The sequence below is a fragment of the Asterias amurensis genome, chromosome 14 (assembly GCF_032118995.1).
Source record: "Asterias amurensis chromosome 14, ASM3211899v1".
NCBI lineage: Eukaryota > Metazoa > Echinodermata > Asteroidea > Forcipulatida > Asteriidae > Asterias > Asterias amurensis.
Window position 1 is genome coordinate 4,289,608 of NC_092661.1, and position 15,877 is coordinate 4,305,484.

Genomic DNA, 15,877 nt, shown 5'->3' on the forward strand with positions numbered 1-15,877 from the left:
TGAGGGTGGAAGGAACACCATAAGGAAAGTAAAGTCTGATACACATAGAACTCGGGGAAGGGTAAAACCAATCTTTAAGACCATCCAGCATTGGGAATGACGCCTTGAAGAATCAGACCAAACACAAATGGAAGTCCCTAAGGAAAGTAAAAGTCTGATACACAAAACTTGAAAAAGTGCAGAAGCGTAGTGCCTCGACATGAATAAAAAACTAATCGTGTATATACACTCTAATTTACTGGGTATCGTATACACTACAACAGAGAGATTTTGTGGCAGCATTTACGCTTCCGTAGGAAAGGGTAAAACGAAATTTTACATTTTTCTTTATTCTTTACCCCATGCAACATTAACCTCTTTTCATGTTTGATTTGAAAAGGGATGACAAGGAAACGAGATAATAGAATGTTAACTTTTAGATTTGGGAGGGGAAAACCCTTGGTTAGGAAAACCGACACAATCAGATAGGGATTATAAACCTTATCAACATTCAAGGCCCTGGTCTGAGGTGGGATTCGAACCCGGGTCCGCAGATGTGAAGGCATGGAAATGAACCACTAAGCCAACCCGATCCTCGCTGCCAAAACTAGGATTCGATCTGCTTCTATAGCAATCGGGGCGATCTCGGCGGTCTAGGTGGTATGACACTACTCTAGATGACCAAAAGTTATGGGTTCGAATCCCACCCGAGTAATATGTCTGTGAATCTTGCTCACATATAACTCAGAGACAAGTATATAATAGTATACCACACACTCGGTGTAGTGAAAAAAAACCCTATAAATTAGTATTTGAAAGGGGTTGCTAAAACCGCGCAATCGTATCACCACTGGGAATGAGGTTGAGATATCTTGGAATGGAAGACTTTGGGACGCTAGGTGGCAGCAGACTTACCAGGTATATTTCCATTGTTTACGTAGTTCTGAGCGTGCTCACATGACCGAGAACAATGGATTTTACCGAGTAAGTCTGCTGCCACCAAGCGTCCCAAAAGTCTCCCATTGTTTACTAAACTAATTGAAAAACTGAAATTGAATTGCCCAAAACCCACCTTGTTGTCATACTGTATAGGGTTGAGCCACGTCCCTCCGTCCTTGTCCGACAGGTCCCTCAGGGTACATGATAGGGTCACAGGGCCATCATCGCATCGACCAAACCGGAAGTGATTGTAGAGGTTCCGGAAGTTGAAGAAGTGAGCGATGACGTGCACTATGTTCAGCAGGAGAATCATGTAAGCAAGTGTCTTGTGAAAGGTTATGTTCTTGTCCAGTTGGCGACGGACGCTGCGTCGGCAAAGCTGTGGAAATTTTGAGATCAAAACAAAAGATAGTTATTGAACCTTGGTTAAGAAGGTGTGTGCAATGGACGCCGTTTTAATAAGCAACTTTAGCTCCTGATACAACAAGGGCCCTATTTCATAGCGCTGCTCAGCACGAAAATTTGCTTAGCATGACATGGATAACCAACAAAAATTTCAATTGGATTTTCAGGATAAGCAATCAACAGCTGAATACAAGTAACAAGCAATATGCAACATATGGAAATTTGGTTGGTAGTCCTGTTTTTATTAAGAAAGAAATTTCATGCCAAGCAAATTTTCGTGCTTAGCAGCTCTATGAAACTGGGCCCAGTACAGTTCGGAGAATCATGTAAGCAAGTGTCTTATGGAATGTTATGCTCTTGTCGAGTTGGCGATAGACGCTGTGACGACAGAAAATTTGTATGTGGAAGTTTTTAAGATAAGACCAAAAGATCATTGAAAACAGCCTAAAAGGTATGTGCACCGGACGCCATGTTAGTAAGCATCTCTCCTGGTAGAGCAACATATCAATACAGTAGGAGGTTCATAGCAAGTGTCTCATGGAATGTGATGTTCTTGTCGAAATGGCGACGGACGCTTCGACGACAGAGCTATGGGCATTTGATATACTACCAAAAGATTATGGAACATGGGTTAAAGGTATTATGTGCATAGGACGACATTTTAGTAAGCATCTTTCCTGATAAAACAACATTCTCTATTTTTCCAATTGTCTTACCGTGTTCGTCTCACATGATCCTCTGAAGAATGAGATGAGATTACGGCACACTGGTAGGAGGATCAGCATGCTGTTTAGATTCAGGCACGCCCCACATGCCTTGGCTATAGACACGCCCAGCTGGAAAGAGGAAACGTAGGGTGTGTTCGATTAGCTTCCCTGGGTCTACCCCGCGGTGCTCACTCGGGTGAGCCCCTGACTAGAGCTAAACGAACGACCACTCACCGCTCTCGTAGTGACGTCATGTACCTGGGGCGAGCCCCCAAGTGACCCACTCCACAAGCAGGGCACTTGGGGCTGACCCGGGTGAGCCCCTGGAATGACGTCAAAGCTATTTGAAGGCACCGGGGGAAGACCGGGGTCAACCCAGGGGAGCTAAACGAACGCACCATTACGTCATCAACAATGATTGTAGTGTGTTATTATACATGCAACGTTAACCCACAAGTTGGTTTTTACTAAACGTCAGACGGAACAATAGTCCTTTCAGCAGAACATTATCCCTTCAGAAGCATTGGTGCCCATGACGCGAGAAAAATTGCTTATGATGTGTGCCCGAACCACAAATATTGACGTCAATATTCACGATTTGTGCATCCAAAGTGCAAAAGTTAACTAAATATTTGCTATTTTGGGAGCAATTTACGCAAACAATCACGATTTGTGCCTCATATTGCAAATATTTACGTAAATATTCACGATCCAACTGAGCTACAGTCCTATAAAAATGCGGTCTCCTTATCTGTCAATATTTTGTTCGGTAGGTGCCAGTCAGAAGCCATACAACCGTTAACTGCCATAATATAGCCAGGGATCACACCCAAGTTTACGATAAAACACGGATCACTTGGAAAGAGATGCGACTTTTTACTTCAGATTAAAATTTCAATTTGTTATTTGTTGTTCTTACAACTCTTGTGTATAATACATTAAAGGCAGTGGACACTATTGGTGATTACTCAAAATAATTATTAGCATAAAACCTTATTGGTAACAGGTAATGGGGAGAGGTAGATAGTATAAAACATTGTGAGAAACGGCTCCCTCTGAAGTGACATAGTTTTCGAGAAAGAAGTAATTTTCCACGAATTTGATTTCGAGACCTCATAATTTGGAATTTGAGGTCTCAAAATCAAGCATCTGAAAGCACACAACTTCATGTGACAAGGTTTCTTTTCTTTCATTATTATCTCGCAACTTCGACGACCAATTGAGCTAAAATTTTCACAGGTTGGTAATTTTATGCATATGTTGAGATACACCAAGTGAGAAGACTGGTCTTTGACAATTACCAATAGTGTACACTGTCTTTAAATGAAGAAAACAAAATCGTAACAGAAATGTCTTGGGGTGAGGAGACAAATTAGGTGTTAACGTACCCCAGTGATGTGTCTGATGTAGAAATACTGAGGTCCAAACTCGTAGGTCCAAAACACCCGCATCCAATACCCCACATTGGCACATAGCCATAGTAACTGCAAAATAAATAATTGAACAATAAATAATTATACAATAATTGAATAATCAAGGTAAAAGTATCAGACACTATTGGTAATCACTAAAGTAATTATGAATGGTTTATGAATGGTTTATTTGTTCAAAAATGCCATCGCAGCATACCGCTGAATTGCGGCATAACAATCGATAAAAATATTACAATAATTATTAAAAAGCATTACAATAGAAAATACTTAGTGAACATTTGAAGAAAAAACAAACATAAACAAGAGACTGTCCGAAATGTACAAACAGTTTGACTACATTTATATACATTTAAGACCAGGAAATCTAGCAATATATTAAAAACGGTTTTAGGAGTTCAGGAGCTTGGTGAGGTAGGGCAGGGGGCTATTTTGGAATCTGTTGGTTTTACAGTTAAACTGACCAAACTTGGCTCTTTGGCGCAGTTGCATTGATGAGTTGTTTACAGACGCAGGGAACCACCTCGAAAATCTCACAGAAGCGCTTGCCTTCTCTGCAAATTGATGGCAGAGTTTGATTCTTCGAGACTGGAGGGAGTCCAATTCAAGACAAACTTAAAATCCCACCTATTCAAACAAGCATACTCACACAATCCTCAGTCCTAATTATTTTTGTCTTTCTCTCCTCAAGCGGCATGAGCGCCTTCCTGAGGCGGATACCGGCGCTCTATTAAGTGTTCTCTATTATTATTATTATCATTATTAATTGTTAGCGTAAAAACTGTCTTGGTAACGAGCAATGGAGAGCTGTTGATAATATAAAACATTGTGAACAACGGCTCCATCTGAAGTAACATAACTTTTGAATTAGTGATATTATTACGATATTTCAGGCCTGATGCCTTCTTAGGCATCTAAAAAGCACACGAATTTGTGCAACAGGGAGGTTTTTTATTTCATTGTTCTCTCGCAACTATAACCAATTGGGTGAAAAATGTTCACAGATTTGTTATTTTATGTTATCATTTATTTGGGATAGGCCTACAGTAAGAATACTGGTCTTTGACAAATAACACCAAAATTGAAAATTGTCTGGTGCCTTTAAAGGAACACATTGCCTTGGATCGGACGAGTTGGTCTTTAAAAAAGCGTTTTTAACCGTTTGTTATAAAAAGCATATGGTTGGAAAGATGTTTTAAAAGTAGAATACAATGATCCACACAAGTTTGCCTCGAAATTGCGTGGTTTTCCTTTTACTGTGCGAACTAACACGGTCGGCCATTTATGGGAGTCAAAAATTTGACTCCCATAAATGGCCGACTGTGTAGTCGACGAGGTAAAAGGAAAACCGTACAATTTCGAGGCATGTTTGTGTGGATCATTGTATTCTACTTTTACAGCATCTTTCTACCTATATACATTTTATAACAAACGCTTTTCAAAGACCAACTCGACCGATCCAAGGCAACGTGTTCCTTTAACTAAATGAACAGGTGTACATCATTAACCACTCACTGCAAAAAAAACATGTATTGTTATTTCATTTTTAAAGGCAGTGGACACTATTGGTAATTACTCAAAATAATTATTAGCATAAAACCTTACTTGGTGACGAGTAATGGGGAGAGGTTGATGGTATAAAACATTGTGAGAAACGGCTCCCTCTGAATTGCTATAGTTTTCGAAAAAGAAGTAATTTTCCACGAATTTGATTTCGAGACCTCAGATTTAGAACTTGGTTCTCGAAATCAACCATCTAAATGCACACAACTTTGTGTGACAAGGGTGTTTTTTTCTTTCATTATTATCTCGCAACTTCGATGACCGATTGAGCTTAAATTTTCACAAGTTTGTTATTTTATGCACAACTTTGTGTGACAAGGGTGTTTTTTTCTTTCATTATTATCTCGCAACTTCGATGACCGATTGAGCTTAAATTTTCACAAGTTTGTTATTTTATGCAATGATGAGATACACTAAGTGAGAAGACTGGTCTTTGACAATTACCAATAGTGTCCACTGTCTTTAATGTTATTGTCTTTGCTAGAAATTTATGTTATTTTATCATCCTATGATCGGTTCTCTGGTCGGTGTATGTTACGTGATAGCACCAATGGTGTCAATTTAAACACCAACGTTTTCGCAGCGTAGTGTTTTATTTTGACGACCCATTCAAAACTAATTCCAACAGGTAGATCGATTTATGGAGTTCCTATTTCCGGGATTGATGAAGAGCCAATAAAACGGAAATGTGTAGGCTGATTTTGAAGGCCAAATAATGCCCGAATAAATAAACCAATAGAACATGGCAATGACGAGGCATGTTCGGTGTGTAAATAAATAACTTGGTTGACGAGCGAAGTGGAAAGTTGTTATATAAAGGGTTTTGATACGTAGGAATTGAAACTTTGCATGGTGGAAATACGATATAGAAAGGTTTGCGGTAACACCATATAATGACTATCTCTAATGAGTTGGGGGTGGTTCTGAAAAGAACCGTTGGTTTAAATTCGACGTTTCGATCAGTATGCTCTGATCGTCTTCTGGAGAAAGGTTTTTGATACCTTTTTATAGGTCAGGTTTTTTGCCATGACATGAATCCCCGTGCACTCACTCTGTAAACGAAGATGTATGTAATATAATTTAAGTGTAGAAATTTTAGCTTCATTAATAAGTCAGCAAGTTTTAAAGGCAGTGGACACTATTGGTAATTACTCAAACTATTCATTAGCATAAAACCTTTGACGAGTAATGGGGAGAGGTTGATAGTATAAAACATTGTGAGAAACAACTCCCTCTGAAGTGATGTTGTTTTCGAGAAAGAAATATTTTTTCACGAATTTGATTTCGAGACCTCAGATTTAGATGTTAAAGTCTCGAAATCAAGCATCTGAAAGAAAAAAAACTTCGTGTAACAAGGGTGTTTTTTTTCGGGGAAATTTGGGGAGAGGTTGATAGTATAAAACATTGTGAGAAACAGCTCCCTCTGAAGTGATGTAGTTTTCGAGAAAGAAGTAGTTTTTCACGAATTTGATTTCGAGACCTCAGATTTAGAATTTAAAGTCTCGAAATCAAGCATCTGAAAGAAAAAAAACTTCGTGTAACAAGGGTGTTTTTTTTTCGGGGAAATTTGGGGAGAGGTTGATAGTATAAAACATTGTGAGAAACAGCTCCCTCTGAAGTGATGTAGTTTTCGAGAAAGAAGTAGTTTTTCACGAATTTGATTTCGAGACCTCAGATTTAGAATTTGAAGTCTCGAAATCAAGCATCTGAAAAGAAAAAACTTCGTGTGACAAGGGTGTTTTTTTCTTTCATTATTATCTCGCAACTTCGACGACCGATTGAGCTCAAATTTTCACAGGTTTGTTATTTTATGCATAGGGGCCTATGTTGAGATACACCTGTGAAGGCTAGTCTTTGACAATATTACCAATAGTGTCCGGTGTCTTTAAGGGGGAAACAAGGAAAGTCACAGAGCAGCGTTTTCAGGGGAGTCGCGTAAATCCGTTGACATGCTAAATTAATTACTTTAGTGAAATTGTTTTACTCATTACAAAAACTGCAGCCCATCCGCAGGGAAATCATTCTACTATCATTATCTTTATACAGTGACTCAGTTTATGTAAATCTGTGGACGTTTGTGTTTTGTGTCGTACAAAGAACTCAAACACTTATAAGAATGCAAACTGCAAAAACAATGGGGGTTTAAATTATCTGTTAATCAAAATATGTGAAGGCATGGATTTTATGGATTGTTTGAAATGTTGTCAAGGCAGGCAAAACACTGCGGCTTCAGCAATGGTCACAATGGGACATTTTGAATCGTGTGACATGATTGACACACAAGTTCAAGTGTTAAAAAAGTAACAGTGCAAACAGTTAAGAAATGCGCCTCTTTCTTCATTATGACCATGCATTCTCCATTTACGTTTTAAATGCACTTGACACTTTTGGCTCTGCTTACCGCCGAATTCTGCGCTTACGATCGCGATTCCCTGCTTACGTGCAAGCGCCGAATTTCTGCGCTAGCCCAGTATTGCGTAGAATGCCTAGGAAAGTGAAGTACGAACGCGCAGAAGCCCAAATTCGCCGCTAACCGTGAAATACGCTTGCCGTAAGCACAGAATTCCCTGCTTCCGTAAGCGCCGATTCTGTGCTTACGGTAAGCAGAGCCATGAAATTTGGCCCTGTATTTTCATTTAGCGTATCCCAAACATAGGTCTATGCATAAAATAACAAATCTGTGAAAATGTTGACTCAGTTGGTAATCGAAGTTGCAAGAGGATAATGCAAGAAAAAAACACCCTTGTTGCCTACACAAAATTATGTGCTTTCCGCCATGCCGAATAAATTCTTTAGGCATGAAGTAATTTATTTTGAGTGATAAATTACATCTTTATTATTTATGGGTTATTATTTAAAACACTGCAATACAGCAGCTAAAAGCCGAAATGTACAGTTTACAAAAACATTTTTTTTTAGTTTTTACAAAACTAACCATTTCTAACAACCTATATTATGTAATGTTACTTCAGAGGGAGCCGTTTCTCACGATGTGTTATACTGTCAACAGCTCTCCATTTCTTCCTCCATGATCATGATTAAACTAGTTTATTGCTCCATGATTATACCAAGTAAGTTTTCATGCTAACGTTAACAATTATTTTGACTAATCACCAAAAGAGTCTAAATAGTGCCTTATGTTTTCTTTCATTGGGATAGCACAAAATGTGCCTGCAGGAAGTCCAGGACCTATAGCTCTCGTGTAAACATGCAGTGTCAGAAGTTACACGGTATTTACTACAAGGAAAATAGTATTTCCTCCAGCACTGAATGCATTGTTAGAAAGGAACTGCATGGTGCCACTAATAAAGAGGATTACCTCGCCGTTAAATATCTTTGTTATCGACGAGGAAGTACTTGGCTATTATTTACTGAAGAATGGTCAACTTAATTCGAGTTCTTAAACTAATGGTTACTTATTGTGTTCTTAGCTGCAGGAACATACAAAAATGGCAATGTTCGTGTGATGTTGGTTTTTCAGCCAGTTTGTATTATAATCATGTCAAGATCCAGAGTTTCAAGACAGAAACTGTTTCGGTAAACAGGACAAAGTTGAAATGGGTGTTTTAAGTACGTTCCTTTAGTCTGGTATTATATTTTTTATCCAAAGGCATATCAAACAGTGTTCCTTTACGTTTTGCAGTGCCAGTTTTGTTGTTGAATTGTAAATAATAGTTGTAATAGTAACCGAATTTAATACGCGCATTTTCCCAAAGATTACAAAGCGCCAGGTATTAATTTTACTACAAGGTGAGTGGGACTAAGTTTGAAAATATGAGACCTAATCCTTAGCACCATGTACTTGTTTACAAGATGCTTTGGCGCAATATGCTGCCAATCCAGCCGGAAACACCGGGCCGAACCCCTACTCTTGAGCACTTGGTTATTTCACATGCGTTACACAACACAAACTGTTATGTATCTCAAAAAAGAAATGAACTGAGCTTTGAACTTGAAGTTATTTCTAGAATGTAAAGTTTCACCGAGTGTGTACCGGGAAGTGCAGCGGGTTCCCCCCCCCCCCCCGTCGTCAACTCACCAACAAACCAATCATGTGGAATATAAGAGCCATTTTGACAACCTATAGCGTGTTTACATTCATAATTCTGAACTCGCTGACACCATTTTCCCGACCCCAATATTCTTTCAACGATTGTTGTTCCAGATGATCATGCAGTTTTTTAATAGAAATATCAAGGCACCACGCAAGTCTGGTGTCTTTTGAAATAGATGCCATACATTTCCCATAAAAAAAATACATTTCACGGCTGGGTAAACAACGTTCACCAAGTCTATGGTACTTTATTTTCTATACTCCAGACAAGTTTCCATGTGGCCATGTGTGATTGAGTCTCTGTGATAATGCAATGGTTTCGTTATAATGCAATGTTACAAATGGACACTATTGGTAATTGTCAAAGACCAGTCTTCTCACTTGCTGCATTTCAACATACGCATAATAATAATAATAAAAAAATGTTGGTATTATGAATAGATTGAAATAGATTGAAACAGATTGAAATATTTTCTACCGCAAAAGATTTTGTTAACTTTATACAATGCATTCATTCTTTCATATTTAAATTACGCAATATTATCCTGGGGTCACGGAAAGGCACTATGTAACAAACTTTTACTATTGCAAAGAAAGCCGTTAGAATTATTACAAAAGCCAACTATCTTTCTCATTCAGCTCCTATATTTGCCGAACTTAAAGTGCTCAAATTTAATGACCTGTATCGTCTGAACTTGGGTAAATTCATGTTCAAGAACAAATACCGCCTGTTACCTAATAGCTTTAATGAAATGTTTACTTAAGCTTCATCAATACATTCCTATGGTACTCGTAAAGCATTGAAGAGGGATCTGTATGTCAATCACAATAGAACTTGAATTCATAAAAATAGCGTTGTGCAACGAGGAGTAGAATATTGGAATAGTCTTCCCATACATTTTAAGCAACCTTCTACAATCAGTACATTTTCAAGAAAACTTCAACACGACTTGCTAGATACTTATCTGTAATGCCATCAAAATCTAATGTTGTTCTTTTTAATCGTTTGCTTTGTTTGGTCTCAGCTGTCAGCTTGTGTATACCTGTGTGTCTGTAGTAACACTAGTAGTAATCGGCATCTCACCTCACGAAAGCGAGATGTAGTTTTTTTTTTTTCATACTGTTGCATTATTTTGTTCTCTGATTGTTATCATCATTGAAATTAGGCAAATTTATGTACAATTTAATCGGCAATCACTCTACCTGTATTTTCGAGAAAAGAAACACCCTGCAATAACTACTACTCAAATGCATATTCCTTATAACCTTATAATTAATGACTTTTAAGGAACACATTGCCTTGGATCGGTCGAGTTGGTCTTTGAAAAGCGTTTGTAACCGTTTTTTATATAATGCATATGGTTGGAAAGATGTTGTAAAAGTAGAATACAATGATCCACACAAACATGCATCAAAATTGCGTGGTTTTCCTTTTACCTCGTCGACTCACACGTCGGCCATTTATGGGGGTCAAAACTTTGACTCCCATAAATGGCCGACCGTGTTAGTTCGCACAGTAGAAGGAAAACCACGCAATTTCGAGGCAAACTTGTGTGGATCATTGTATTCTACTTTTAAAACATCTTTCCAACCATATGCATTATATAAAAAACGGTTACAAACGCTTTGGTTTTGACCAACTCGTCCGATCCAAGGCAACGTGTTCCTTTAATAGTAGGAGTCCATTTAATGATGACTCGCCGTTGTGTTGTTTGTAGGCCTACACCTATCATCTGACCATGTTGTCCCTTGTCTTTGTCTTTGTTTGTGTTCCTTAGTATCATGTTTGTCTGTCAATAGGTTAGGGCACAAAAGCATTTTGCTTAACCTTACACCTAAATGTTGTCTTTAAATTACTGCTCATTTTATTTTTTTTGAAGTAGTGTGTACCTAATCATACCTCATACGATATTACTTGTTTTAATTTTGACATAAATCTACGCTATTGTATTATTGTTTTGTATGACAGCATTGAAATAAATGTACTGAATATGAATATGAATATAAAATAACAAACCTGTGAAAACTTGAGCTCAATTGGTCGTCGAAGTTTTGAAATAATAATGAACGAAAAAAAACACCCTTGTCACACGAAGGTGTGTGCGTTTAGATGGTTCATTTCGAGACCTCACGTTCTAAATCTGAGGTCTCGAAATCAAATTCGTGGAAAATTACTTCTTTCTCGGAAACTATGGCACTTCAGAGGGAGCCGTTTCTCACAATGTTTTATACCATCAACATCTCCCTATTACTTGTCCCCAAGAAAGGTTTTATGCTAATAATTATTTTGAGTAATAACAATAGTGTCCACTGCCTTTAAATGGAGGTGGTGACTAATATAGCTACTGTCCCCAACAAGGTGAATTTGGGATGGTAGGTGGTGTTGGGAAAACCTCAGAACCTATGCAATTATTTGTCAGACTCTAAAAACTAGAGCTACCCAACTCAAGCACCCGCCTGCTCAACCCTTTGTAATGGTCCAGTCTAGGGTATCAGTGTATTTGACTCCCCGAGGGGATTGAGATGATTTTGTTTTCTGACCACGGCTAAGGCCTGGCCTAGGCTCCGTCCGCAAAAACTACCGACGAAGCCTAAGTCTGAGCCTTAGGTCAGAGCCTTAGCCACAACATAAGTCGGAGTCTGGCCGCAACCTAAGTTGGAGCCTAAGCCGGGACTCTGGTCGGAGCATCCTCAACCAAGTCAGAGCCTAAGCCGGGACTCTGGTCGGAGCCTAAGTCGGGACATAAGCCACAACCTAAGCTAAAAATACTGGGCATTGAATTATACACAGCAGTATGACTCTCATTATATGCGTTCAGCAAAGCGTTACAAGTTTTTGTAACTGAGCTATCGACTGCACAATTCGAGCTGTTTACTTAGCCACGGGAAACTCATTTTATTTTGTGAAGTCTTGGTGTGAAAGTCTTTTAGATCTATAACCAATACCATGTGTGTGTGAGCATTTTTCCCGTATGTGTTGGTCTAGCTCAACCTCGGTGGAAGGGTGCATTTTAAAGCAAGTCGTTTACACGATTCGAAACACGGTCAACATGGTTGGAACCACCGTAACGTAAATGTTTGAACTTTAACAAAAAGTAAATTACTTTACAAAACACAAAGAAACCAATTTCTTTTGAAGACATATTTTACTTTAAACAGTGTGTTATAAACATGCCAATTTGGAAACGTAGACATAGAATTTGAGATAAAATTCTCATAAAAAAAACTAATGTCATTAGTTACAAAAACTGCATTTACTTAAAAAAGGTCGCCGTTTCTAACAATGTTTTATACCACCAAAAACAACTCTCCGAAGCTCTGTATACTAAGTAACTTTGAATGGTCATCTATTTTAGTAAATACCAAAAGTTCACCCTGCCTTAAACTAATTGTTATTAAGTGTTAACACGTTAAAAGGGACACGTTGCCTTGGATCGGACGAGTAACCGTTCGTTATCAAACGCATATGGATGGAAAGCGGTTTTAAAAGTAGAATATAATGATCCACACGAATTTGTCTCGAAATTGCATGGTTTTATGGTTTTCCTTTTACTTTGCGAACTAATAACACGGTCGGCCATTTATGGGGGTCAACAATTTGACTCCAGTAAATGGCCGACCGTTGTTAATCGACAAGGTAAAAAGAAAACCACGCAATTTCGAGGCATATTTGTGTGGATCATTGTATTCTACTTTAAAAACATCTTTCCAACCATATGCATTTTATAGAAAACGGTTACAAACGCTTTTCAAAGACCAACTCGACCAGTCCAGGGCAACCTGTTCCTTTAATTTTGCTGTCACTTATTAATCATTCATTTTGTGAAAAGGGAAGTCGGTCGGGCAAGCACTGTCAGGAAACAGCAGTCATACCATCAACGGCCGACTTCCCGTTAAAGGCAGTAGACACCACTGGTAATTACTTAAAATAATTGTTTGCGTAAAAATCTTACTTGGTGACAAGCAATGGGAGGCTGTTAACATTGTGAGAAACGGCTCCCTCTGAAGTTATAGTTTTCGAGAAAGAAGTAATTTTCCACGAATTTGATTGCGAGACCTCAGAATTAGATTTTGACGTCCCGAAATCAACCATCTGAAATCACACAACTTCATGTGACAAGGGCGTTTTTTCTTCCATCTCGCAACTTTGGAGACCAATTGAATTCATATTTTTTTTACAGGTTTGTTATTTTTTGCATATGTTGAGATACACCAACTGTGAAGACTAGTTTTGACAATTACCAATAGTGTGCAGTGTCTTTAAGCGATGTCTGGTATGTTGAGAAAATGTTTCAGAAAGGTCCATACTGATGTTTGTCTATCTTTAGAAGAAAATGAGATTGGAAGTCTATCAAAAAACATAAAATATGTTATTATATCTTTAAAATCATGAGCTAATATACGACACTGCTCTGGAATTGCAAAGATCGTGGGTTAAAGGCACTGGACACTTTTGGTAATTACTCAAAATAATTATTAGCATAAAACCTTACTTGGTAATGGGTAATAGGGAGAGGTTGATGGTATAAAACATTATGAGAAACAGCTCCCTCTGAAGTGCCATATTTTTCGAGAAAGAAGTAATTTTCCACGAATTTGATTTAGAACTTGAGGTCTCGAAATCAACCATCTAAACGCACACAACTTCGTGTGACAAGGGTTATTTTTACTTTCATTATTATCTAGCAACTTCGATGACCAATTGAGCTCAAATTTTCACAGGTTTGTTATTTCATACATACGTTGAGATACACCAACTGTGAAGGCTAGTCTTTGACAACTACCGTTAGTGTCCAGTGTCTTTAATGTCACACCCGAGCAATAATGTCACACCCGAGCAATATATTATGCCTTTTTTCAAGAGAATTCGGCTAAGTACTGAGTATACAGTATACATGGGTGAAAACAAAATGAATATTCTTTATCATCTATGCAAATTTAACATCTGTTAAACATACTGTTGTTGGACTATTCTTATGAAAACACATCAGTGCTAACAATCATCCGAACCCCTATCAGCAAATTATAACAGGAAAATATCAGCTAAACTCACCAAGAAAATTGTCTTCAGACCCTCATTGATCAACCTATCACCCATGTTGCTTCCAGTACTTCAGAGTTAACCACATAAAAGAGCTTGCAAAGGAATGAGGCTTTCCGGTCTCAGGCCGAGCAGCGTAGATCACCGAAGCGCTCCGTGGGTGTCAGCGCTCCTCTGTACCCTGCGAGTTGAGCGAGTGTTTACCCTCGACTCGAACTGAAATCAACACTGTTGTGTGTGCGCTGACACTAGCAAATGAAAACTCTACCAGTTAGGCAACCCACTTCAGTTTATGCCAGTCAACGTTTGGTGTGTATAATCATTGAGGTTGGTGGTTATGCTCCCGTGAACTGTGACAACAGTTCATGTGAAAAGGCATTTCATTTCCGCATATTATCATGACTAGAGGTACGTGTGATGAACTATTATTGTCAATAGTTATTGGACAGTCTAATCTGGTTTTTGTTGCCTATTTCTTTTTTATTCACTCCTTTCAGTAGCATGTCCTTCAGGGCGATCGGAAAAGTTGAATGAAGAGACCTTCGTTTTTTTGCGTTTAAGGATTCGGGTACCTTTTTAAAATGTCCAAAGATTTACATTAAACTTACAGGGTTTCAAGATAATGACAGTGGAAAGCTTCCCTTCAAATATTACTTACTGAGGTGCTGTAGTTTCTGAGAAATGAGTAAAACAATCTTATGAAAATACGTTTGTAAATGATTAAAATAATTTTCGTCTCATGCGACGAAAATTTTTTTCATGAATATTTTTTTATTACTCATTTCCCCAAAACTACAGCACCTCAGCACGTAATATTTCCAGGGAAGCTTTCTACTATCATTATCAAACTGTGTAAGTGTAGTGTAAACCTGTGGACATTGTGTTTTTTTGTCCTACAAAAGTTACGTAGACCCTTTAAAGGCACTGGACACTATTGGTAATTACTCAAAACAATTGTTAGCACAAAAGCGTACTTAGTAACAAGCAATGCAGAGCTGTTGAAAGTATAAACATTGTGAGAAACGGCGTCCTCTAAATAAGTTTTCGAGAAAGAAGACATGATCCACTAAAAACAATTGAATTTGATTTCGAGACTTTATAATTAGATTTTGAGGTCCCCCGAAATCAAGCATCTGGAAGCACACAACTTCGTGTTACAAGGGTGTTTTTTCTTCCATTATTATCTCGCAACTTCTACGACCAATTGAGTTCAAAATTTTCACAGGTTTGTTATTTTATGCATATGTTGAGATACACCAAGTGAGACGACCGGTCTTTGACAAATGCCAATAGTGTCCATTGTCTTTAAAGGTAGGGTCATCGGTTGTTTTTTGTCAACGTGGTGCTAATTAAAAGCACACTTGCAAAGAAAGATAGATTTAAAGACACTGGACAATATTGGTAATGTCAAAGACCAGTCTTCTCACTTAAAGCATGAAGGAAGCTTCCTCCATGCTTTATGCTTAAGGCAGTGGACACTATTGGTAATTTCTCGAAATAATTATTAGCAAAAACCGTATCTTGGTGACGAGTAATGGGGAGAGGTTGATGATATAAAACATTGTGAGAAACGGCTCCCTCTGAAAAGCCATAGTTTTCGAGAAAGAAGTATTTTTCCACGATTTTGATTTCGAGACCTCAAAATCACGAAATCAACCATCTAAACGCACAGAACTTCGTGTGACAAGGGTGTTTTTTCTTTCATTACTATCTCGCAAGTTCGATGACCGATTGAGCTCCAATTTTCACAAGTTTGTTA

General features: G+C 38.2%; 1 protein-coding gene across 1 annotated transcript in view; it reads right to left on the bottom strand.

Annotated features, from left to right (window-relative positions):
* The window catches only part of LOC139947253 (NADPH oxidase 2-like), a 28,933-nt gene extending 14,507 nt beyond the window's left edge, over nt 1-14,426 (bottom strand). Inside the window, exons 1-4 of the mRNA XM_071945139.1 lie at nt 14,131-14,426; nt 3,419-3,514; nt 2,040-2,159; nt 1,052-1,297 (exon numbers count right to left, since the gene is read on the bottom strand). Coding sequence (XP_071801240.1) covers nt 1,052-1,297; nt 2,040-2,159; nt 3,419-3,514; nt 14,131-14,175 — 507 coding nt within the window. The 5' untranslated portion in view covers nt 14,176-14,426. The remainder of the gene's footprint in view (nt 1-1,051; nt 1,298-2,039; nt 2,160-3,418; nt 3,515-14,130) is intronic.
* Nucleotides 14,427-15,877: the final 1,451 nt, after the last annotated feature.